Here is a 26549-nt window from a genome sequence, read left to right as displayed (position 1 = left end):
TCTTTGTCTATGTCAAATCGCGATGAATTTGATCCAGCTCGTTTTTTAAAGTTTTTCTCTTTGTCTATATCAAATCGCGATGAGTTTTCGTGATAATTTCTGTGCGTACTCTTAATGAGATATTTCCTGTTCACTTACGTAAGGTTAATGGTTCTGATGTCAAAATTCTGAAGGACTGTACTCTCGAGGGGCATTATTCTTTCAAAATCTTATGTAAAACTTCCATTCGTAGGGGCAAATTGAAAAAACTAGGAATGTGTTGTAAATTTCCAAAATATATACGTATTTGCGAATTTGAGGAAGCAGCTTTATATATTATATATTACTATTCAATTTATGGAGAAATATCTAAATTATGGTGTTTATTTTTCTCTCTACAACTATTGGTTTTGGAAAGAAAAATTAAGAATACAAAATATTTTTAAATAAAACAAGGATTTTAAGTTGAATTTTATTCCATAAAACTTCATCTTGAAAAAAATTTTGATATCAATTCAAGTAATGGTTGCTAATTTTACTTTAAGATTTCCCTTTGTTTCATGTGCTTTGGGATGTAAAATTTTAATGAGGTTGGACTCCTCCTTGATTACTACTAGGTTAATATTACCATTTGTATGCACGTCTTCTTCAATTATTTTTCACTTGTTGAGATCACCACATCATCTGCGTAGACTCAAAATTTTTGTTCTTATTGTTTCCGTTGTGCCCATTCCTCTTCTTCTTACATATATTCAAGCCTTATTTTGAGCAACGAAGTAGGTAAAGTAACTCCCTGTTTTAGCCCCAAATTTGTTAGAACTATCTGATATTTTCTGTTCAATTTAAATTTTTGTTTAGTGTCTTTGAGGTCTTAATTTGTGAAGATTTTTCCTCGTAACCGTGTGAGCAGTTTTAATCATCATCAGAGGTATTGGCATGTTAAGTAATCAGTGAGCAAAATGATTTTTTTTATTTAATGTCCATAACTCTGTGTCATAAGTTCGTTTTTTAAATTGTTAATAAGAAACTTTTCCATTTGTACTCAACTTTTTGGAACACACTATGTAGGTAAGATAAATAAACATCATTAGCTCATAATTTCTGTTCAACTATTTTTGAATCAATAAAAAGTGACTTAAATACACTATTGCACAGAGAAAGAAGTCAAAAAACTATCTGAATCTCTTACTACTTATATGAATAATAAAAAAAGTTGAAACTTTTCCACATCAACACTTACGAAAACATTGATAAAATATTCATAATACAATGAGCTGTTCTCTGGATTTAAAAATCTACACAGGAAACATATTTATGTGATAAATATTATTGTTAGAAAATAAACTACTGTTCCGTAATAGAATATTTGAGATTTGACTTTTGTAACTTATTATAATTGTTAAGCCTCGTGATAAAAAAAGCTTTTTTGTGCAAATTCAGTTAGTGGAAATCAGTTTGAGTATCGTTTCAATTAAAGTCAGCTACAACATAATCAAATCTCACGTTGGAAGCAGTCAGTAAAATTATTACTAATACTACTACATTTAACCTTTAACTGGTTAATCTGTTAAATTGTTTCAATTTGGTTTTCCTATGTGTTCTATATAAACTTTAGCATGATACATTTAACTTGTTAGAAGAGTACGGGTGTATCAAATTATAAATGACTTAAGAAGCTAGATTATGCATCTCAAGGACAAAACTGTTTGTCTAGAATTGTCTAGAATACAATAAGTGAACTTGATATCTGGAAACGTTTAAATTTTCTCTGGGCATGGTTCATTTTTTGAGTTCCATTCGAACAAGTTCCTGCATTATGTATTTCCAAAATATTCTTTGGGCTAATTCGAAGGAAAAATATTAAACTAAATTCGATCGTGAGTTATAGTCTAGTAAATTCCAAACGATGCAAAATTTTTAAAACGCAAATAGAAATAATACGTAAAAAACAATGTGTGTCACGCAGTTAACAGAAAATTTTTTGTTCTGAACAATGAATTAACACTGGAACCAAGTAAAAAACACAATAATGACAATTTACAGAAATATTGATAATGGCGTAACGTTCACATTCCTATATATAGTATGGTGCAATATATATTCGGTTGTACATTCCAATAGGAATAATAACCGCTCAATCAAGAGGTCTTTGACTCATTTATTGTGGTGAGTCAATCCACGTTCTAGTCATTTTCTTTTTTTAAACTAAAGTTCATTGTATGTTTTGGCTTTTCCCCCTATTTTTCTCCATTTTTTTCCCATTTTGTTCAGATCACTTGTTACTTGACTTTCCCATTGTGTTTTTGGTCTTCCTTTGGGCCGCTCTTAAGGGTTTCCATCCTATTACTTTTTGTAACTTTACTATTATTTTTCATTCGTTTTATGTGTCCTAGCCACAGTATTTTATAAATCTGGTGATAGTCTCTTCATTCAAGATTTCTCTAATTTCAGCTTTCTTAAGGATTCTATATTGTCCGTCACTTCCTTGTGTATAAATCCACCCCAGCGTTAAAAATTCGGAGGTCTGATTTATACTGGTAAGTATGTCAAAGCTTCTCGAAAAAAGTTGTTCTTTTTTAGAAACACTTAGAATCTACCAATTTTGACCACTATGAAGTACGTTAGAGCTTTTCTGCTCGAATCACAGCAACATTTCCCAAAGATTACGTTTTAGGAATGATTTTTAAGCTACAACATAGATAAAGCACCTTCTGCACTCAACTTGATGTCGTTGGGTTAACAACTATCATGCTTCACAAAATAACTTGATTAGTCCACGTAGTATTGGAAACATGACAGAGAAAATATAACTTAAAATGTTTAGAGACAGAATTATCAAAGAAAACCCGTTCCTAAATAATGACCAACCCTTGGACGTTGCTTCGAGAAAAACTTCATCTCAATAATAAGCTGTAAAAGCAAATAGGATAAAAACACCATACAAGAAATGAACAAAAGTGCCATTAAATGGTATACGGATATGGATCAAAAACAGTAGATGGAACTGGAACCAAACACTTTGAAATCCTGGGCAGCGCAACATGCATTTCTTAAGCCGAAATTTGTACAATTGAAAAATGTATTCAGTTCAATCTGGAGAGGAGCTATCGCAAACAAGAGATCATTGTCTTGTCAGGCATTAGAGCTTAAGCTCCACACTAGAGCCAAGGGAAATAAAATAGCTGATAGGCTCGCTAAAACTGGGATAGCCAAGCCCTTCATGGGTTCCGAACTCTTCTATGGTATCAACTACAGAACAATGGAAAAAGCATTGGAGAAGAGGGTAGATAGGAGCAAAATCAATTATTTGCACAACCTACTGCATGGTTGAGATAGGCAAAGACTATTCAGGAAAACTATAACCAGAGTAAGCTAAATGTATCGACCTAAGTAAGCACAATCTACCAATACTATCAGGAGTTCTATAGGAGCACTGTCGCCTCAACATCTGAAGACGCTAGACCTAGCAGATAATACGGCGTTCAGATTTTGTTGCACAGAGGTTGGATAGATCCGCTGTTAACTCTGGGTCTCCAGTAACGTAGCAAGAAATGGGGACCCAATAGATCCTTTGGTTCGAAGCGTATACGAGATCCCAAATCCATACATATATACATGTGTGCTAACACATTGGACACAAATTAAATACGTTATCTTTATTATCAGAAGAGCATTCGAAATCAATCTTTGTAATAGTTAGATTGAAATTTGACTCCAATTAGACTATCACATTTGTGTGTAAGAAATTAATGAAATATGTTTTAAATTTTTGTGGTATCTCTATTATTGTAACTAGTATATTAATATAATAATTAAGTAAATAATGGGGAAACAATTTCGAAAAATTAGAAAGAGATCAAGAGAGTTTTTCACAGAATTTCTTATTTTTACATGCTCCTCCGAACTCAAAATGGAAATTTTTCTGTACGTTTTATCGATGTAAACCAGGACTTCGTTATTAATAGATTGGTGAATTGATTTTTGAATTATTGAAGTGTAAAATGACGGATTGTTTACAACTAGGCATACCTTTTCTCTGGGGCTTTCTCTTTGGGGATTTCTGAGCGTAATTTGGTTTCATTTAAATTGTCACTAAGCACAGGGATGTACATTTTTAATCCTCAAAACTATATAAAATTTCAAATGCTTGTATTACATTTATTTGAACCTCTTCTATAAATTTTTGGTATCAAATTCATGGTTTTAGAGACACATTTTTAAACAACAGTAAAACAAATATGAAATATTATTAGTTTCTTGCTTGAACAAATAATGGAAGGTTAATTTAGTACGTTTCTATCTAATAAAATTTGAAATATAAATCGTTATCAAATGTATCATGCCATAGTATGATTTCAACTATTGAATACAGTTTATTTATTTTTTCTAATTGGCACACACTCACCACAATATCAAAAATAACATTTGAACGAATTTAACAAACATAAATAAAGATTATTACATATTTTTAAAACCACTAAGTGAAAGTTTGTATATACCTTAGATTTAACGATATATGTTTATATAAAAATAAATACAAATTCCTAATTAATTAGTAATCCATTCTATATTTCCTGCGTAGCTTTCTCAACTTGCTCATTCACGTAAATTAATTAGTCGGCGAACTGTTTGCAGGTCACATTTTATCTGGTGGTCCTGCCTGGTCTTCTTTATGCTATTCTCCGCCTAAAGTGAGAGCCTGGACTATTCTAGGATCAGCTTTACTACCTACAAACATTTGGATAATGAGATATAGAAAACAGTCGGTCAATTCAGTAGCTCAATTGTTGAAAATCCCTGATAAAAGAAAAGTTTTGTGAGATAAGAGAAGATGATAAAGTGAGGTTAGCAAATTGATCGCGAAAAAAATGATTAATTACATTGGATAACTAGAAGTGTAATTTCTAAAAAAAATCAATTAGAATTAATGTTTGAAGAATTTTCACGAGTACAAATATATATATTTTTTTAAGAAATTTATTGATCTTTCAAATGGTAGAGGATCAGGTATGAGGTTATTAAAGTCACATTGAATTCTGTCTTCAAGTTCTCGACGTACATTTAATATCAAAATCAAACTAAATAATATGCAAAAAATAGATTAGAACGAAGCTCAATTTGAAATTTGTTCGAGTAAATTTCAATTACATGAAAACGTTTTACAGTTTGAGGAACGGACCCGTTTGACATTTATCCACTCGTATACAGACGGCTTTATGAATATTATTTATCGAGCAAACCTCAATTATTGTTAAGTTTTCTACCTTGAAGTTTTGACTTTAAACATCTTATATATATTGTTAGAAAAAAAAACCGCTGATCAGGTTTACCACTCGTTTAACGGCGTTTATAAAAGATAAAATAGACTATGGGAATGTTGACGTCGCACACACATTGTTAGCACAGGTCAGGGATCAATTTCCAAAGTTTTAACTGCGTTGACGATTGTACATGTGTTGACTGATTTGTAATTCTTCCGTATTCTGTTTTCAAAAAAATACTTTCTGACACAAAACACTTTACCATCTTATATAACAGTGAAATAACTAAATACTTTTTAAAGGACATACACCCCACAAACTTTGGAAAGTAAACTATCACAATATGATGGCAGTGACGGTATGCTCTGATTGTTTATTGAGTGATGCAAAAGACAACGACGATCAAAACAAGTTTATGAATTGGACTTTAAGCTTTAATGTATCAGATAGTTGATTCACTCACCCTCTCTGAATTCTTCTAGTGTTAATCGATCATCGTGGTTCTTATCCATCTGGTCAAATATTTTATCCACTCGTTTTTGTGGTGTGTTTTCGTCTTCTGATGGTTGTTGACCCTGAAAAAAATAAATCATCAGTAGAATTGTGATACTGATATATATGTTATAAATTAACAAAATATTTCGTCCATATCCAAATTATACAGAGTGAGTTTTATGTATGGGATATGAATTATCTCGGAAATGACTTTCCTTTTTCTTGAAAAATAATGAAATTTGTTATTTCAAATGGATCACCCTACATATTTTATAGTCTAGTGTCAGTAAGTTGGGAAAAAGTTTAAGGAAACTGGTGCAGTGAAATATTTATCCAAATCATGATGCAGAAAACCTTCAACAACTAAAGACAAATCTTTAAATGTCACATGTTAAAAGTAGATCTACATTTGTGAAATAGAAAAATTACGAATTTTAGAAAACACACAGTAAAGGCGATTACAGCAGATGTTCAAAATGTTGTCTATTTACTTTACAACAATACATCAAGCCATGCGATTTTTAAAACTTTGCAATACATTTTGCAACATCCCTGACTGCTCAATTATTCTTATCTCTGTGGTAATCCTATCTTTTAATTCCTAAATACTGGCAGGTTTTGTTTATAAACGATGTTATTCAAGTGACCCCACAGGAAATGGTCTACTGGATTCATGTCGGGTGATCGCAGGGGCTATATTGACAGTAGACTTTGTTATGGGATTTCGGTTAGGATATGAATTATTAAAGATATTACACTTTCCTTATTGAGTTCTACCCCTATCACTATATCCTAATATCATTAAAATACCAATTAGTTTTTTTTTCAAAACCATCCATTGTGAGTTTCAATAAACTTCAACGATAATAATTTATTGAAACGTTAAATTTATTATTGTAGCAGTCATAAGTAATAATCACCTAAATGTATTTTTTTAACATCGGCGGAGATAAAGCAAATGTACCTATAAATCCGAAATTATGGCATTTAGGTGTAGGGAACATTAGATAAAAAATAATAAGTTTCTTCTAACGATTTCGTAAATAAGAATATCAAAGGTGATCTATTATATATACATAAATATATAGATACAAAATTAATTGCTTTTTCGGAAAAAGGAAAGATCTGACAACAGTGTAAATACCACCATAATACTGGCCATAAAACTCTCTGTGTATACTGTGATATAGGAAATGGCATAATTTATTATTTTTATTAACTGAAGATATTCTTAACAAAATGTGATCCCCATTATCAACTTCCTTCGAATGGAAGGTATAACCGCCAGTTTTTTAAATGGGAGTATAGGTTGAAAAGTGGAAATATGACATTTTTCTCAAGTTCACTAAGAGAAGAGAACCGAGACGTCGTAGTTGAGTTAGTAGAAACAATCGTATGGACGAGGAAAAAGGACCATTTCTTCAATGACCCAACCACTCGAGAACACCGAACGACGAATAAATAGAGCAAATGCAAATCGAAGAACAGCCAGAGTTTAGTTTAAAATAGAAGAGTTTTAGTGGATCGTAAAAATGTAATACAACATAACACATTGATCGGTTTCCACTGAAAAAACTATCCATTTGCGCTATACGACTTTAAATCTTAACTTGTATGTATTTTCCTAACTTATAAATGGGCACTAGGTATGTGGGATGCGGTTAAAGAATAAAAATAAATAAATATTTCTCTCTACAACATAACTGGTATATTTAGCTTATTTTAGTTGCACAATCTTGGGTTCAAAATCATTTTTAATGAAAAATTCCTTCATATTAGTTAATTCTGGAAGTTTTTTGAGTGAGTGAAAACAAAAATAACTTTTCTCGTTATACGAAATCTGTTACCGCAACGAACTATTCATAAGCCGAAGAAAGAAATGCGATGCGGTAAAATTTTGTCATGTTGAATGAAAAGTTTTTCCATCTTGAAGTGGAACGAGAATAGCTTTATAAGTCGAAAAGGAAATGAAATCTTACGGAAAACGTCCAATTTCTCTTAAATGTAAATACCCAGTAGTTGTAGCTTTTTTCTCTTTGTTCGGACGACACTACGTTCATATGACAAACAATAAATGGCTTGAAGTTTTTTTATCTTCTCAATACTGAATGTAATGAATAATAGATTATACTATAGTCAAAATACAGTATGTTCATAAAGTAACGCAACTTAATATTTCAATTTTTATTCGGAATGTGGCAATTGATCAGAAGTATGTTATGTTACTTCAGAAAAACGTGACTTACACTCAATAAGTCGTATGACTAACTAAAAAAACACGTTTTTTTGATAACAATCTATTTCAAAAGCAATACAATCATACCAACAATTCTCTAACTTCTGGATGCCGTGCTTGTAGAAGGATTTGTATTTTGCCTCAAAATAGGCTTAAGATTCAGCAAGTGCTTCTTCATTTGAGCTGAATTTCTTACCGGCGAGCATTTTTTTGAGATCAGTGAATAGCCAGTAGTCACTGGGGGCCAGATCTGGACTATACGGTGAATGAGGTAGCAATTCGAAGTGTAATTCGTTCAATTTAACCATGATTTCTATCGGCTTGTGAATCGGTGCATTGTTTTGGTGAAACAGTGGTTATTTTTTCGACATATAAGGCCGTTTTCCATGATATTTGCATTTAAACCATCTTAAAGTTCTATAAAGTATTGATTGTCTCTCCTTTTTGGAGGTAGTCGATGGATAATATTCCATGCGGATCTCAAAATACTGAAGCCATAATCTACCCAACTGACTATTGTGCCTTTGGACGCCTCGGACGTGGTTCATTGGCAGCAAACCACTCAGATGATGATCGTTTAGATTCTGAAGTGAAGTGATCGTTCCATGTTTCATCCATTGTCACATATCGATGCAAACAATCTGATTTATTCGGTACAAATATGGCCAAATACTCTGAATCATCAACACGTTGTTGTTTTTGATTGACTGTGAGTAAACGCTGCACCCACTTTGAAAAAAGCTTTATCATGGTCAAATATTCATGCATAATTGTAAACACACTGCCTTCTATGTTCCTATACCTATTACTATTACCTATAATTTTCTTATTCATTGTAGTTTTCTTTTGAATATTGAAATTTTACTTTATTTGTATTTTTATTTAGTTATATTTATGTTTGTTTTTGTTTTCGTTTTAACAAGCTTTTGCATACAAATCGTAAATTTTTTGACAATCAAGCATTCCTCTCTCTCTCTCTTCAGCTATCCCACGCAATTTCAATTTATGATTAGATATAAATAACCAATTTGTGGACGACCAGAACGTTCACCATCATCGGTGTCTATACGATCACATTTAAATTCGGCAAACCAATAACAAATGGTTTTTTTTAAATGGAGCAGAGTCCAAGTAATACTTTTGAAGACATTGCTCAGCATGTACAATATTTTTTTCATCAAGAAGTAACTATAAATTAACACACGAAATTATCTTGAATGCATTGTTTTGAAAATAACAAAAGTATCTTCACTTAAAAGGTTGTCAATTTTTTCTGACTAATAGACATTTCATGAAATTTTACACATAGTTTTTTGAAAGCTTGTACGTCATAAATGTCATATGGATTTGACAATGGCAGTGCCATCTGTGTGTCAGTCACACGACTTATTGAGTGATAAGTAAAAAGTATATAATTTGACTTTAGAGTAAGAACTGTCATTATTTCTTCTCTTAGTTACGTATAGATTTTGTGATAGTTGTATACAAAAAGTCATTATTCCTATTAAAGTGGGATTTAATTATATTACAGTCTTGACTTACCACCATCTGATATATAGCATCAACGATGTTGTACATTTCGTCTCTTGTAATGAATCCATCGTTATCTACATCGTATAGTCTGAACGCCCCTGAAACAAAATTATATCCTTTATATATATGTCAGTGGTAATATGCGTTTGTTCGTTATTGAAAGCACTCTTTTATATTAACTGTATGTTCATTTTATAATCTCGAGGGATACTAGTAAATGGTCGTACTTGGCAACTTGTATTCTCTTCACAAACAATAATTGATAGATGTTTTTATTTCTAGCTTCTTTTCGTTTCATTTTTGATAATTTCAAAACTCAATTCAAGCATTTTGTGATAAAAATAAATCAGCTACTTATTGAGAAATGTATCCCAATGTACTCCTTTGTTTTATATTGACATGTATTTGGTTTTTTAATCAACATTTACTATTGAATATTCTTTAATCAGTAAAGATCAATGAAGAGATGACAAAAAATAAGATTTATGAAATATCTAACCTAGAACACCATTGGAGTGATCACTGTACATTGTACTGTTGGCATAAGACAAAAGACTCAGAAATTGGGAGTGGCAACATTGCAATGAATGTAACAGAGAAGAGACGATTGAGAATATGCTCTGACTTGACATCAAATGTTGGAGGACGACATAATAGAATATCTGTATAATTTAGTAAAATTAGCAATAAAAGAAGTGAATGATGTTATTCTAGTTTGAAGATGTTTAAATATGAGATATATAAGAGGAAAAAATATGGAATGGTGGTTAGTCGTTAGTGGTTAGCTAGTTAACTGATGAATCGTGGAAAATAAAGGGTAGTTCAATGGACCTTGGGCTTCCAAGCAAATGATGTTGACCCTGATAGCACCATTGAACATTTATTATCAGTATACGAGTAAATAAGATAATCATCATCAATAAATCGACGCTTGATTACGCTAGGTGATGTATATGGTATTTTATAGTTCATCTGAGTAATTTATCCCTCGAACTGTGAATATGTTTCAATCCACAAACTCTCTAAATCAGTCATGTCAAAGATACGGCCCGCGGGTCGCTTCCGGCCCCTGGGCCGTATCAATCCGCGATCGCAATGTGTCACAGAAAGAAGAATTATGTTTTTTAGAGCTTTTAGACTTCATTCGATTCCTCTACGGATATTTCAAATACTCATAATCTACGGATGTTTATAAGTAATTTCAAGGACAACGCGTACCTAGACAAGTGAGAGAAAAAGACAGTATCGCCATCTCTTAGCAGAAATCAGAAATATTATTTTTGTCGAGAACGATACATAGATAGATAGAATCTTTCAGCGCTTCGAGTCTAGACTAGAACCTTCCTCAACCATATAAAACGAGAGCGTCGGCGCGACGTGAGTCAGTTGAGTCGGGCAATCGAAGCGATATGACTGGAGGATTTTAATTGTACTGCGAAGTAAGTGACTGTGAAGGTATTGTGCATTTGTTTGTATCGTGCGCGTGCGATATCCATAATTGTTGTGTCGAGTTCCATAATTGTTACGATTTTGGCATATTATCACAAAAACGTAAAGTTCTTAGTGAGTGCAGAGTTTTTCAGTCTAAATTGGAAATAGCATATTTTTTCATAGAATGGAAAGGTTAACCACTGTGTTTGATTTGTAATCGAACAGTTGCTGTTTGTAAGGAGTTTAATTTGAAGAGACACTATGATACGAATCATAAGTCAAAATTCGATTGTTACAGTGAAAAAATAAGAATCGGCACATTGTCATCTTTAGAATCTAAACTTCAAGGTCAACAATCGATGTTTACTAAAGCTAATACAAAGAGCGAAGATGCCCTGAAATCGTGAAAAGATCAAAACCTATCACTGATGGTGGTATTATCTGAGATTGTATGCTGAAAGATGCCGATGTTTCATTTCTATTACAAAAGTAAATAGTTCAAAATGTTTGGCTATCAAAAAACACTGTTGCTTCAAGAATAAATGGTTTATGACAAAATATGGTTTTTCAGCTGAAGGAATTAATATAATTAAATAATAAACAAACTTTTCACTGGCCGTTCACGAGAACACTGATAATGTTGATACAGCTCAACTTGTTGTTTTTATACGAGTAACTTTGAAATAACTGAAGAACTGTTAAATTGAGTTCCATTAACAGGTACTACAACAGCAAATGATATTTATTCTGCAATTAAACATTTGATAGCAGAATATGAATTCCACTGGAATATATTTATCAGCACAACTACGGATGGCGCTCCCGCCATAGCTGGCAAACATTCGGGCGTTGTAACTAAATTAAAACGGAAAACATCAGGGAATTTTGTGGGATTTCACTGTATAATTCATCAGGAATCATTGGCATCCAGAAATTAAAAAATGGACCATGTCTTGCAACCTATAATTAACATTGTAAATTTTATAAGGACTAAATCAACGACAGTTCAGGCAATTTTTACAAGATTTGGTCGAAAAGTTTCTCTTATTCCACCGAAGTTCATTGTCTCAGTCGAGGAGTAGTTTTAGGAAGATTTTTTGCATTACGTGGCCCTATTCAAGCTTTTAAGTTAGAAAAAGGCAAACCAATTTATTAAGACAATGGCTGGTGGATTGATTGTGCCTTTTTGGTAGATATGAATAAGCACTTGACTGATCTGAATATAAAGTTACAGGGTAAATATCTGATTGTCCCTCAAATGTATTCATATATTGAAGCCTTTGAAATAAAGTCGAGGCTGTGGGAAAATCAGGTAAAAAATCAAACTTTGGACCATTTTCTTCATTTAAAATCATTTGGCACAGTGAACCAAAAAAAATTGGATGAATATTCTCAACTTCTCGAATCTTAATGTTGACTAACAGTCTAAAAACATAAATGTGCGTTTTCTTATACATATAATAGTTATAATTCAAAAAGGTTCTGATTTTCTTATTTTCAACGAGAAAAGAAAGAAAAATTATCGTTATAAGCCAGTATTCAGAAAAAATCAACGAAATGTCAGTACTAATTTTTTGAGGAAAATAACATTATGCAGAACTTATCAGAATTTTCAATTATCGATTTATGCGATGCCTTTCAAGAGTTACCAATTCAATAAGAATAAAATTCACTTTTACTATCAGAGCAGAGAGGCAATGGTTGAACATTTTGAAAACTTAGGGAAAAGCTGAGGTAGTTCGTAAATCTAACAATTTCAAACTTCTTTCTCTGGGGAACTAATCACACAAAAAGTTTGAGAAACTCACCTAAGAAACAGAAAGAAGTTTAGAGGGCGGAATGGTGGGGTTGTTTTTGTTATAACATCAACTATTCTAGATAATACGTCCGAGAATAAATATGAAAATCACAAATTACATTTTTGAACGCAACCATGATATTTGACATTTGGCAACCAACTAATATTTCGATATATTCTACATCAAAACATACACCATACACTTTTTTATTTGCAGGCTATTCCTCGAGCTTTCCAATTCATTAATTTCAATGATTTAATATGACAATTTTTTTTGTCAGATTAGGCGAACCCCTCTAGATAATTGTCAGATTATGAGATAATACGTCTAGGACATAAATATGAACCATAGGTATATATCTTAATCTAATACGCTGAAGTATTTCAATTTTTTCTAAACATTAATATACTTAATGGCCGCGAGTTTGTATCACATGGAAATCGTCCAGATAATTAAAAGTGAAATTTACCATTTTTTGATGAGAATAAACCATTGTAGTGTGATGATATTCGAAGATACTCCTAGAGATGGGTTTAAAAGCGTACAAACTAAATAAGTGGCGCCTTTCTATTGACAGTTTTAAAATAGTTCATCTTTTTGTACAACGGACAAGAAGTAGCATCAATTCTAATTACTAATTAAAAGTCATCACTCCCTTAGTAAATCTGACGAGTTTGATTAATTTTTTTTCATTTTCAGCCCTTACGTACAACCACCAGTATAATACAAACGATCAGATTAACATATGTACCTACATTATTAAAAATAAGTAGGACGTTGATACCAACAATAACTAACGCACTCAAATATGTGAACTTAACAGTGTTTTTTACATATTTGCAAATCTATACCTCAACCCTTACCCATGAAAAGGTATACATTATATAACATTTATTTTTCCTTATCATCTAATCCTTGCAACCAATAGGTCTATATGACGGTCAAGTAAATCATCAGTTAGCAACATGGGCTCCCCTACTGTTGGTTTTATCGCAGTGTTGTAGACTTTTAATTTGCTTAAACTATGATTTTATCATTTTATTACGCCCTATATCCTGCATAAATTATTTATCTTATCCCGTACTCCGCTTATAATTGTCCCTAAATACTAAAAGGTGTTGACTACTTGGGGTCATTTATTTTTACTGTTTCTGTTTCTTTTAACTTCCATATATCCCGTCTTTTCTAATCTATTTTAAATCCTCTTTTTTCCGCCTTTTTTTAGAATTTCTTATAATGTGTTTTCAAGACTTTTTCGGTCATCATCATCATACGCTTTTATTTGTTTCGATTTGTCAATAAAACTAATGAAACAATAGATATTAGTTGCACTTATTACGAGTATGTCATCAACTGTAATAACATCGCAGACAGTCCATAACCCAAACTGAGGAAATATGAAATGCTATTCAGATATTTTTATAATTATTTCCCGACAGCAATAATATACGAGGTCTGGCTATTAAAAAACGTGACTGGTTACGAAAAAGGGTTTTAATAAAACAATTATTCTACATTCGAATGCTTTCCGCGCCACACATCTTTCCAAACGTTTTTTCCATTCATCGAAGCAGTGCTGGAAGTCTTCTTTGGCGAATGCCTTTAGGAGCCCTGCCGTTTTTTGCATTAACGCTTTCATGGACTCAAATAGGGTCCTTTTTACATCAGATCTTTTTCTAACCTTTCTAATCTTTTAAGGAAATCTGAGCAGATCCGTTGACGCAAAAGCTTTTAGTCAGAGTCAGATTTTTTGTCACCAGCTTCGCACAGACTTTTGTTATGGGTAATTCTTCGTGTTAAATTTTTCTAACCGTTTCTTTATCTAATTGAAACACGGCACCTGGGCGCTGGTCATCTCAGTGATCTCTCGGCCCTCACTAAAGCGCTTACACGGAAACGTGTTTTGAGACGTGAATAGACAAGATATCTAGATACCCAACGCACTACTCGTTTTTTACCCCAGCCGTCTATGGCGCCCTCTAGACGCGCAGTCTCGTTATTTAATAGCTAGACCTTGTACATCAGCATGTATTCTTTGCTAGTCTGTAACTACTAATTAGTTCATGTTTTGACAGCAAAAAAGAGCTGATTTCTTGTAGTATTAAAAGTTCGCGGAATTTCATGAAGAATCGCTGATTATTTTAGCTATGTTCCTTGAAAGATCTGTAAAATTTTCATTGTCAATTTTTTCAGCCACTGACTTTCCTTAAGCAAGAATTTTCAGCTTTATATTACAAAAGGTTTAGTCCTTATCTTTAATATTATAATTTAAGTGTTTTGTTGTTTAGTTCTCGTTAATATGAAATTATCAGATGGTATATTGAAGTTATAACCGTTTTCATAATTTATTTTGGTGCGATAGTTTTCATTCCAAATTTGTATTTGAAAGCTTTTAAGATGCCCATCTAAAAATAGGGAGTCCAAGCTTATTAGCTTTAGATCCATATACATCCAGCACTTTGAGAAAGGTCAACTCAAAATTCAACAACTGGTAGACTTGATTGATATCATAACCGTTTCCAGAGGTTTTTTTGGTAAGATAAGTTTTTATTTGTCTTCAAATGCTTTTGAGATGAATGTGTCCAAATAGGAAGTTCATGCTTATTAACCATAGTTCTACATACAACTAGCTCTTAAACACTTGGATTGATGTCATGTCCGTTTGCATCCTTTACTTCGGTATATTAGTTTTGCGTTGGAAAATTTGTCTTTGAATGCTAATAATATGTATGTGTACAAATAGGAAGTCCAATCTCATTAACCATAGACCTACATATATCTAGCTCCTGAATGCATGAGAGATATTAACCAAAACCTTTGTCAAAATATGTTTGATTAATGTCATGACTGTTTGCATCAAATATTTAGTTATATTAGTTTTGCTTTGTATAATTTGTCTTCAACAGCTAATAAGATGTCTGTGTAGAAATAGGAAGTCCAAGCTCATTAACCATAGACCTACGTACATCTATCTTTTGAACCCTTTAGAAAGATTTATCAAAAATTCAGCGAAAGTAGGCTTGAATGGTGTCATGACTGTTCGCTCAATTTTTGTGATGCAATAGTTTTTTTCGAAATATTTATCTTCAAAAGCTGTGTGTATACGAAGTCCAAGCTCAGTAGCTTTAGATCCATATACATCCAGCTCTTTAGGAAAGGTCAACTGAAAATTCAACTACTGGTAGACTTGATTGATATCTTTCCAGAGGTTTTTTTGGTAAGATAAGTTTTCCTTGAAAACTTTGTCTTCAAGATAAATGTGTACAAATAGGAAGTTCGAAGCTCTCATAGGTCTACATACAACTAGCTCTTGAGCCCTTGAATTAATTTCATGTTTGTAAAAATTATTTCGGTACACGGCCCAAGCTCATTAAGCATAGGTTCACATACGTCAAGCTTGAACTTAAAATTCAGCTGACCGAGTCTTGATTGAAGTCATAACTATTTGCATCAATTATTTTGAAACGTTAGTTTTCCTTTAGAAAATTTGTATTTGAGAGATTTCAAGATGACATTATACAAATAGGAAATCCAAGCTTATAAGGATTGATGTCAAAACCGGTTCCTAAATTATTTTGGTGCAATGGTGATCCTATCCAAAATTTTAAGAGGTAAGTGTACAAATAGAAAGTCTAACTATAGGTCCACCTACATCTAGGTCTTAAGCAATAAGGAAAAATGAAAAAAATAAGCCTTACAGGATGATGACGATCAAAATTCTAGGTACCTAAATGAAGACAACTAAAAATGTGGTGAGATTAATATGATTATAGATCATGGATTAGAAGTTTCGATATTTCATCTCGTGATTGATTGTGCTTTGCGCAACTTTTTGTTAGGTTTAATTAAAAACTTAAAATGATACATCGATTATTAGAAAAAAAAACTAATATATCTGTTATGATACTTAATGACAACTATTCGTCTGCTTAGTCTGTTTCTTGTATTTATGAAATTATTGAAATAATGAAATTCTTTCTATTATCAATAGTTTGATGTTATATCTTAAACAACCTAATAATATTACTCAGAACGACAAATTTGGGTGATAAACTACCGGTGGATAAAATATTAAATAGCTTGTTATTGCATGTCCTGAATACAGAATCCCGCATTCCATTTAGGTACATCTCTTTTTATAACCTCAACCTGTAAAGGAGACTCTTCATACATATTCACATCTCTAGTCACACGTTCTTCCGTCTCCGGAGAGATTAAAATATTATTCGTTGGGGAGAATATTTCGCCTTCTGCACAGTGAACGTGTCTTGATAAAAAAGGTTTTTTTCCAAAGTATTCAGTTGAAAACATTATGAAATTTGCGAATAGAACGTTGAACGATAATGATAATTAGATATTTCAAGAAGTATTGAACAAATTATGGATTAAGCACGGGCTTAGATTTTATCGGGTCGTAAGCACGTAGATTTTTGCCACTTTCTCTTCGTATTATAATTTAGGAGAGACAATTTAAAATATAAGTTTTTCATTTTCATTTTTAGTTACCGTAATTTTTTAATGTGAAAGTTACTTTATTGTATGAAGGTATTATTTCTGCGGTTGCAATGAAATGTGTTACTTTTATTATCTCTTCTATATGTTCACGACGCAGTTGTCCAATACTGAAACCAAATTTCACACTCACAGGATAATTACACCAAATTTCTGAGAAATATGTAAAGATTGAATACACACGTAGAAGATGCCCTTTTTTAAATTTCAAAATGGAAAATGTACAAATGAACTCGTGAGAATGAATTGATCAGCCATCGTGGAAAAGATATAGCGAAATATTTTCAAGTACCAAGTCATCTCCGACTATTTTACTTAATGCAGGAGCAGACCTTCTAACCATAAAATGTAGTATAGTTCTTCCAATATCGTATGCAATAATGTTTACTCGCCGTATAAAATTCGGTAAACATCTAACAAACCGTCAGTCCACGTGGACTCATCATCGCCACTGTTTGTAAAAAATTTCGTCGAAATATTTATTTCTGAGACAGTCTGCGATCAGGGGCTTCGTTTGGAGAGATTTATTTAATTCATAAATTTCTTTGAATAAATAGAAATATGGTGTTCTTTAGACCATTGGCGAATGAAAACAATGAAATTGCACAGTGTAGTTGGAATAAAGTCAGATATTAATTTAATAATAAAGATTTGTATCTACAAACACAGCAAAGAATTTATTTTCCTCTATGGTTTTTGCTTTGAAATTCGTTTTCCAGAAAAAAACGAATGGGGTACAAAAAGGGCTCAGTTAACGTACCCTGTTTAAACTAAACGCCCTTACAGGTAGGTACATTTTACTCGTCTATTCACGTTTTATAATTTAATATTCAGTTGTAGCAACTTAACGAGGTATAATAATGATTTTTTGCCAAGTTCCAAGTAGGACTACAATCAAGTGCATCTGTCTAAATAATATTTTTAAAAGTGTTTCTAAAAGTAATAAATTTATAAAATAAGGTATCTATGCCTATGGTAGATCAAACAAAATTGTCGGCAAGGGTTTTTATATAAGTTTTTATGATCTGCAATTGATATTGGAAGAAGGAGTCACAGGCGTAAACGTCTGTTTTGCCAGTTATTGTTTTATTTAAGTTATCACCGCCGATTATAGGTTTTTCACTTTTTTTAATTCGAAGTGGTAAATATTTGTTTTTTGGTGCTTAAAAGGTTGTATTCAAATTATCGTACAGTGAAATCAATATACAATAATTGATACTTTAAACAAGTCTTGTAAGTTATACTACAGCACTAAATAATTCTTGTCCTAAAATAATGCACTAGTCACTATAATGTTTGAACTATGTACAATATGAATCATTATATTTAATGAAACATTAATAATTTTCACTTAGATTTTGAAGAACTTCGACAAAGCTGCCAAATGTCATTCCGAGTGTCAAATTTTCGCTCTTAATTTAGATGAAACATCTTGTATGTAGTCAGAAACAGAAAGGGTATGATCGTTTCCAAGCTAATTTGATGATCCCAAGTAAGTCACCTGATCTTTTAAACGGGTCAAACAATTGAATCAAAAAAGCAGAAAATTGTTCTGAAAAACGTCGAATCTGTCAAAAGTGTTATCTCGTATCGTCCCCAAATACGTATGCACTGAAATCACCTGAAATTGACCATGAAAAATCGGAATTTTGCATTTAATAGGTATATCGAATTTTTTCATGCGAGACATGTCTGCCTTCACCTTATGGAAAACGTTTTGAGTGGGTTATCTTGGAAAACATGCCTGGTTTATTTGGAAGACATCATGGTATTAGAAAAGATATTTGAATTCTAGAATTACAACCTGCCAGGACCAGCTCCAGGACCTATATCGCGGATTTCATCGTAACAGTATGCAAATTAATTATTTGAGAACTCAACAGCACAACATCTAACCATATTCAAAATAATCTCTTGCAAATAAGATTTTCTATCATTTTATAATTCTTCAACTGTTTATTTACTTTAAATCGCAGTAACGATTCATATCACCTTGAAGGTTTCAAATGATAGGGTTATGAAAATGTCATTCGCAGAAACTACTGTTATTTGTACTAGAGAAAATTATTTAAAAAAACGGTTCTATTAAACGCCAGAAAAAAACAACTCCAAACGTTTGATCGAATCTGTGATTATCGAAATATAACAAATATAACTTCAAATATTCGTTTTCAGTTGCCAACAATATTATGTATTTCTACCCTAATTGTTAATTCAAGATTGAGAGTGTGACATCTAAAACGAAATTATAACGCTTGGGGTCTTCCGAAAGCGTCCGTCGAGGTAAGTAATTCAGGTAATTAACACCTGATGATAGTGTCGGTGCAGGTGGTTTGTCGGTCCTTTGAAGTGCATAAAATGAAGTTAAGTACACAACCAATCTCTACAGTATCCTTCAAGTTATCATGTGAAGGTGTAAAACCTGGTTTATGTTTTCAATTAATGGTAGAGAGGATGGTATATATATAAAACAACTTACTCACTTATTTCATTTATTACATAATTATTTTGTACTCATTATTTTCTGTGAATTTTTAATAGTAATAACCCAAGGACATTGATAATTGTTCGAAACAATTTTATTTCGAAAACTTGTCACTTGAAAATAGACCGACAAACTTGAGAAAGTTTCGATAGAAAACTTTTTGCTAATTATAGGTAAATATAGGAAAAAAATAATTCAGAGGTATAATTAACAGAAAACGAATTGAAAAAGTTAAGTGAAAATCCAGACGTTTTAGTTTCTACAGGGTCTTGATGCAAAACAAATTCTTTTCTGAGTTATAGGCACTTAAAGTTGCAAAATCAGAACTTATACTTGAGACTATTTTTTAAATTATCTATCGAATATTGTGAATTTTTAATGGATGATAACGTATGTCCATTTAGTGTTTGACGGAATGAATAACTTTACACTAATATCTGTAGGCTCATACCCGTTGGTTAACAATCCGTAACTTCTACAAGGACAATCTGTATAATATAGAGATAGCAAAAATGATTTTTCCAATCCATTTTTAACTCGATAAAGATTTCTAGATCGTTATACATGCCTGGGAAACCGTTCGCCATAAAGAGACATTCTGAAGAAAATTATCATAAATTATAATTATTTATTGAAATACTTACAAGAGATATAAAACATAATCAAACATTTTTCACATCATTTAGAAAGGGATAAGGGGCTTTTATGAACCACATGTTCCTTCGAATGTTTAGGGGACATGGAGGAATATCACTTAACATAGATGTGAAATCATTTTGGAGAAATTTCAAATATCGCTGACTATTGTTATTATCAAAAAATATCAACCTAATAAATTATTACCTACTACTGTTGATTCTTTGTTTGAATATTGACGCTATGAATCAAAATCTTGTTGAACTCTTCTACGTTCAAAGAAATATCTTTCGTACGCTCCGGGAGTGGGTAGAAATGCAAGGTGCCCACTTCGAACATTTATTATAGTTTTCTTCATGTTTTTATTTGATAAGTTGTAGGCTAACCAACTAAATTCTACATTTCAACTTAATCTTTATGTAAGTAATACGATGTTAGACATTACACAGCTCAATTAGAAATTTTTGATTGTCTTTCAATACCTCTTGTAAATATTTTCATTAAATAATTTTCATTTATTAAAATTTTCTTCGGAATGTCTTCATACCTTCTAAACCAATAATTTTTGCTACCTTTAGATTGTACAAGTTGTCCCTGTGAAAGCTCCGAATGGTTAACCATTGGGCATGAGCCGCCCTTGGTCCTCAGATAGTGGTGTAGAATTATTTATTTCCATGTCATCTTTCCACTCCTGGAACACCCTGTATAATTCACACTCCGTATGCTCTTTCTATCTTTATTTAATAATATATTCCCCAGTACTAGGAACATGATGAGAATAAAATTATTCAATATTTTTCATTGAATTGAAGCCTTTATTTTCATACAATACTGCTAAATGTTTTATTGTCAGATATTAATAAAAAACTATCGTAAATTATAACCAGATGTATTTTATGAGCTCAAAATCGATGCCTCAAAGTTTGTGTAAAAGCTCTCTGGGGAAAAGTAAATATTGTTTGGATTCGGTTAGGTATATTATGACAATGGAAACAGTTTCAAACACGCATATCTCCAAATAGCACAAATCTCAAACATGGTTTATAGTTTCGAGCTCGCTTTTCTCTTTATTGGAAAAGTCGCCTTCAGTTTTGATTGTTATTTGTAGAAATAGAAAAGCGGGTCAACTTTTGTAAGGCTGCTTCAATATATTGTTTGCCTATCCTCTTTCCCAATACACATAGTGGTCCACACCGGTTGTAAATCTTCGTAAAACCGATCTCCACTTACCGTGTCAGTTATTTGTATATAGGTATTAGCTGTTACCCGCGGCTGTGTTCCCATAGTTTTGTATAAATCCCAGAGGCAATAATTTGAAAATTACCAATAGGTATCCATGAATCTGGTTTATGCATTGATAATTTCAAACAAATAGCTCTCTGATCAATTTTATTTTGAAAAAATTGTATGGTCTTTTCTGGTATTTGTTGCCATATTTCTGCAATTCTTCTTCTTTTGTTTCAGATCATTGAAGATTTTTGTGTCTTGTTTTCGTCGTGCTATTTTTGTCTCTATGTACCATCTCGGTGTAATGTCGTTAGGCAGCTATAAATAGTTTTATTCTCCATTTCCTCAATCTACATTATGTTGTCCAATTACTACAGTATATTTTTTATCACTATTGATGAATATTGAACATAATAGTTTCATATCAACATCCATTTTGCACTCTTAGAGAAATATTAATCATAAGCCCAATATATGGTATGGTAAATGGTATGCCAAAAAATTTTCAAACGCTTATCCGTAACTGGAATGTTAAAAAGAAATTCAACTAACACAGGTCGTTTCCGGATAGCTAGAAATGTGATGATAGAACAAGCGATTTTAGATTAAATTGATTTACACTCGGAAATAAGCGCTATTGCCAACATCCTAAATATCAGCCATTAATCTGTTTGGTGAGCTTTGGAACAGTAGCAGTTATATCCTTACCACATCCAACGGGTTTAAGCTATTTTTTCTCAACGCTAGATTTTGTGAATGGTTAACACCCGAAATGCTACAAAATCCTCAATTTTAAAATAATGTATTGTTTACGATCGAGGTAAATTTTCAAGAGTACGGGGATGTATTGATATCTAGTTAGCCTAGACCAGTTCCATGCATAAACAAAATATTGCGTTACCATAGCAACGAACAATAACTTATTAGAAGTGTCAGTGTAAAGTTTGACGTCATAAAAGTAAACTAGAGTTATGCAATAAATTAAAAGAAAAAAGATATCCACCGAAATTGTGAATATCTAAAAATTGGAGTATCGAACCTTCATCAAGTACCTGTATTTAAAAGGGTTAAGAGGTAAGCAGATTTACGAAGATATGCTTAATACCCTTGGTGATCAATGTCCTTCATATGCGGCCGTGAAAAATTGGACTGCAAGCTTCAAAAGAGGTCAATTTTCCATTGAAGATGATGACCGAAATGGAAGGCCAGTTTCTGTGTCAGTCTCCGAAAATATCGGTGCAGTTCATGACATGATTTTATCAGACCGTCGAATTGGGCTAAAACGGATATCTGAAGCACTGAATATTTCATACGAACGCGTTCATCATATAGTTCAATGGATGAGACTTGGCACATTTCTAGGATCCAGAAACAAAGCAACAATCGATGGAATGCCGACACTCTGGTTCTCCAAGACCCAAGAAGTTTCATGTCCAAAAACCTAGTGGAAAAGTTCTTGCTTCTGTTTTTTGGGATTGCCAAGAAGTGATCATTATTGATTTTCTGGATGGAACAATAACTGGAGATTGCTATTCGACATTACTGACCACTCTACGAGAAAAAATTAAAGAGAAAAGACGCAGAAAGCTGTCCAAAGTTGTTTTGTTTTTTAAGGACAACGACCCTGCACACAAATCTCATGTTGCCATGCAAAAAATTCTTGATTTAGGGTTTAAATTACTAAAACACCCCCCTTATTAACCACATTTGGCTCCGTGCGACTATCATCTCTTTTCTCAGCTGAAAAAAAGTTTAAAAGGTCGTAAATTTTCTTCCAGCAAGGAGGTAATAAAAGCTGTGGAGGTCTGGTTTGCAGAGTAAGAAGAAATATTTTTTAAAGGTCTAGAGACGTTGCAGGTTCGCTGTAATAAATGTATCCAATTAAAAGGAGAATATGTTGAGTAATAAAATATTTTGACATTGAAATCACGTGTGGGCAGACGAGAATCCGCATAAGATGATAGAGCACCATTTTGAAAATGTTTTTTCAGTGAACGTATGGACTGGTATGGTAGGGGATAACCACATTCTCTGCCTCAGCTATCAAATCGAATTTAGTACACCAGTTTTCTCAAAAATGATCTCCATAAACCACTTAGCACTCAATATTAGACAAAACATGTGGTTCATAGTCTATGGTGCTCCAGTACACTACTAGGAAATATTTAGATGCAACATCTCCAAACCGTTGGATAGGTCGAGGAGGGCCTGAACATTGGATTTCTCGATCTCCAGAGTTTTGATTGGATCAGGAGTGGATCAAAGGAATCAGTCTACATATAACTGAATACACACTCGCTGACTAGTGGAGGAATGCAGTCATCAAAGAGAGGTGTCAAATAGAGGATGTGGTCAGTAAGAAACAGACTGAAAACAGACTGAAGGAATTGAATCAACATGTTTCAAAATAAATTTGAATAGAATGGTCGAAATCACAAAAAATAATAAAGGAAAACCGCCCTTTCAAAACAATGAGTATACGACTGGAAATCTACGGAAAACGCCGATTCTAAAGTTTTCGTTCTTATTCAAATTACAGTATTTTTGATTAGTTTTCTTTTGTTATGGGGTTATGTAGAATAGAAGATAGTTGATGGGTGTTCGTTAATCTTAGATTTTTGGAAAGCTCTATTCTATAAAAATATCTAGGATATATATGATAAAAAAGTTAACGATAGATTAGTACTTAATATTAAGAAGACTTTTATCTTCTGGTAGATGGCGTTTTGAATTTTCATTTTAGAAGTCGCCCGGAATCGGATTTAATCCCGGATCTTCTTGATTAGCATTCAGGTAGCAAAATTATTCAGAAATTGTTATATTTAAGAGATCATATAATAATGAACAAATTAATTCGAAAGGTATAACAGTTATTTTTCGAGAAAATCTATTAGTGAATTGACCTTAACTCTATAGAATTTAAAGTCATGGTTATCCACGTTACTCACTTCAAAAATGATTAAAGACGTCAATATTAAAAATTGTCAATTCACAGGCGTTAAACCACTATTAACAATTAAAATTTAGAATTAATTTGGTTATGGAATTTACTATGAGACTAAGAAAAATACCTTCGAGGACAAAAAATGACGAAATTATTGCGACAAATAAACCAATTAAAAAGAGAAAGAAAAGTGCCAACTTTATGTGTAAAAGTGGTATATCTGCAACACTTTCGGTAAGCTGACATAATCATTTTATTTCGTATTAAGATACACTGAACATTTTCCTTCAAAATTCATACGTACCTAATCATACCATAATAAAAATAAAATATTAATTGCCTTCAGTTGATTATTTATTTGAGAAAATTAATTTTTTCACATTTTGTAAATTATTGTTAGGCTTCCAATACGAGTTGGTCGACTAGATTTCTTGATCAATTTATTCTCATATTGCATTCTCATTTTGTTCGGTGGAAAATATAACGTTTTTGAGGTTATTCTCTTCTATATCCTGACATGCGATGTCACTTCAAGAAATGTTAATACGAAAATCATGATGAACTTTGAACCCGTGTGTAGGGTAAGGGTTAGCAATCTTTTCAAAAAGCTCAAAGTTAAATTTTCTTTTATATATTAGATTCTCTATTTGGAATGATCTACTTTAAATATGGAAAAATATTTATTCTTATACAATCAGTGTGCATAGTTAAATCAATGGTAGCAGAGTAGTACGTTCGATTGAACTTCCTTTCTCTTAGTTTTTAAGACGACTCTATATTTTCATTTATTAGTTAACTTCGCTCTGATTATGTCGACCAGAAAATCGTCAGTATTCCATATGCCAGCAGCACCATTGTGGAAGACTGTTCCAAGCAACTTATTTTAGACCTGCCACTTGCACTGCGTGCATTCTTAAACTTCCAATCCCCCCACTTGCTTTCGCGTTCTGTGAAATTGCAACTCCACAAGTTTTTTCTTTCCAAGTCTAGTAAGAGAATTTTCTACGTCTATAAAGCTCTGGAATTTCCTGACTCTAGGGAGCGTTTTGCAACCATATGTTAACAAATTCTGTTACTGATTTAATTATATTATATGCGTAGATAATTTTGAAAAGACAATTCGCTTCTAAATCGTTTTGTTTCTTCAAACGAAAAGAGAATAGACACGCGAAAATGGCAAGTGAATGAATTAACATATATACAATTTAACGACCGCGCTATTAGAGGATGAATAAGTAATAAAACAGACTCTAGACGATGGCTGTGATACGGTGAAAAGAAAATGGGAGTGCGATGGAAGGCTTGGAGGATGAGTGCAACAAGCCACTAAGTCACATATTGGAGTTATTTCGAATTTCACACGTTAAGCAAATCTTGAAATCATAATATTAATCATACATATAAAATTTTTTGCAGTACAATATTTATACATAAATGTATCAAAACCAAAACAAAAAATATCACTAGGTAACAAAAACCTTTCTAGAAAAAATGTGGATTACTGTCTTTTACAACTTGAAGGTCCTGTATCGTAAATAATTATTATTATTGAACATCTTCTATACCTAATTGCTTGTAAAACCCATGATAAATAGAAGGGACAAAAGGCGGTAATTTAAGCGGAAATTCTTAAAATGTTGGACAACTTGCCAGTCGAATACCTCGTTTTCATAAAGTACTGACTTGAAATGCTTATTCAGGTATTGTTTTATGATGCCCTACCTCAAATCGGAAGCAACGTACTCTGCTGAAATTTACGTTTTCTTTTGTGTCTGTTACATTTTTTTTGTTTACATATGTTTTAGAATATCTCAAAAGCCATAAAAATATGTTTGTGTCATTGATATTACTCCGAACGGATTTTTTATTTTTGATTCTATAATAGTGTTATACCATTCTTCTGGTGAGTATACTTGCTTCAGAAATTTTTTGTGCTTCTCAATAGCGTCAAAATACCTATCGAATGTTAAGAGTGTATGCCCCGGCACAAGAAATCAATGTTCAATGACTT

The 26549-nt window shown here is 32.4% G+C and overlaps 1 protein-coding gene across 1 annotated transcript in view; it reads right to left on the bottom strand.

The window, feature by feature from the left end:
• Nucleotides 1-679: 679 nt before the first annotated feature.
• The window catches only part of LOC130449441 (frequenin-1), a 212470-nt gene continuing 186600 nt past the window's right edge, over nt 680-26549 (bottom strand). The window contains exons 6-8 of the mRNA XM_056787257.1: nt 9514-9602; nt 5704-5815; nt 680-4707 (exon numbers count right to left, since the gene is read on the bottom strand). Coding sequence (XP_056643235.1) covers nt 4655-4707; nt 5704-5815; nt 9514-9602 — 254 coding nt within the window. The 3' untranslated portion in view covers nt 680-4654. The remainder of the gene's footprint in view (nt 4708-5703; nt 5816-9513; nt 9603-26549) is intronic.

Source organism: Diorhabda sublineata, chromosome 10 (genome assembly GCF_026230105.1).
Source record: "Diorhabda sublineata isolate icDioSubl1.1 chromosome 10, icDioSubl1.1, whole genome shotgun sequence".
NCBI classification, from domain to species: Eukaryota; Metazoa; Arthropoda; class Insecta; order Coleoptera; family Chrysomelidae; genus Diorhabda; species Diorhabda sublineata.
The sequence above is the reverse complement of the archived record's forward strand: the minus strand, read 5'-3'. Positions and strand labels throughout refer to the sequence as shown.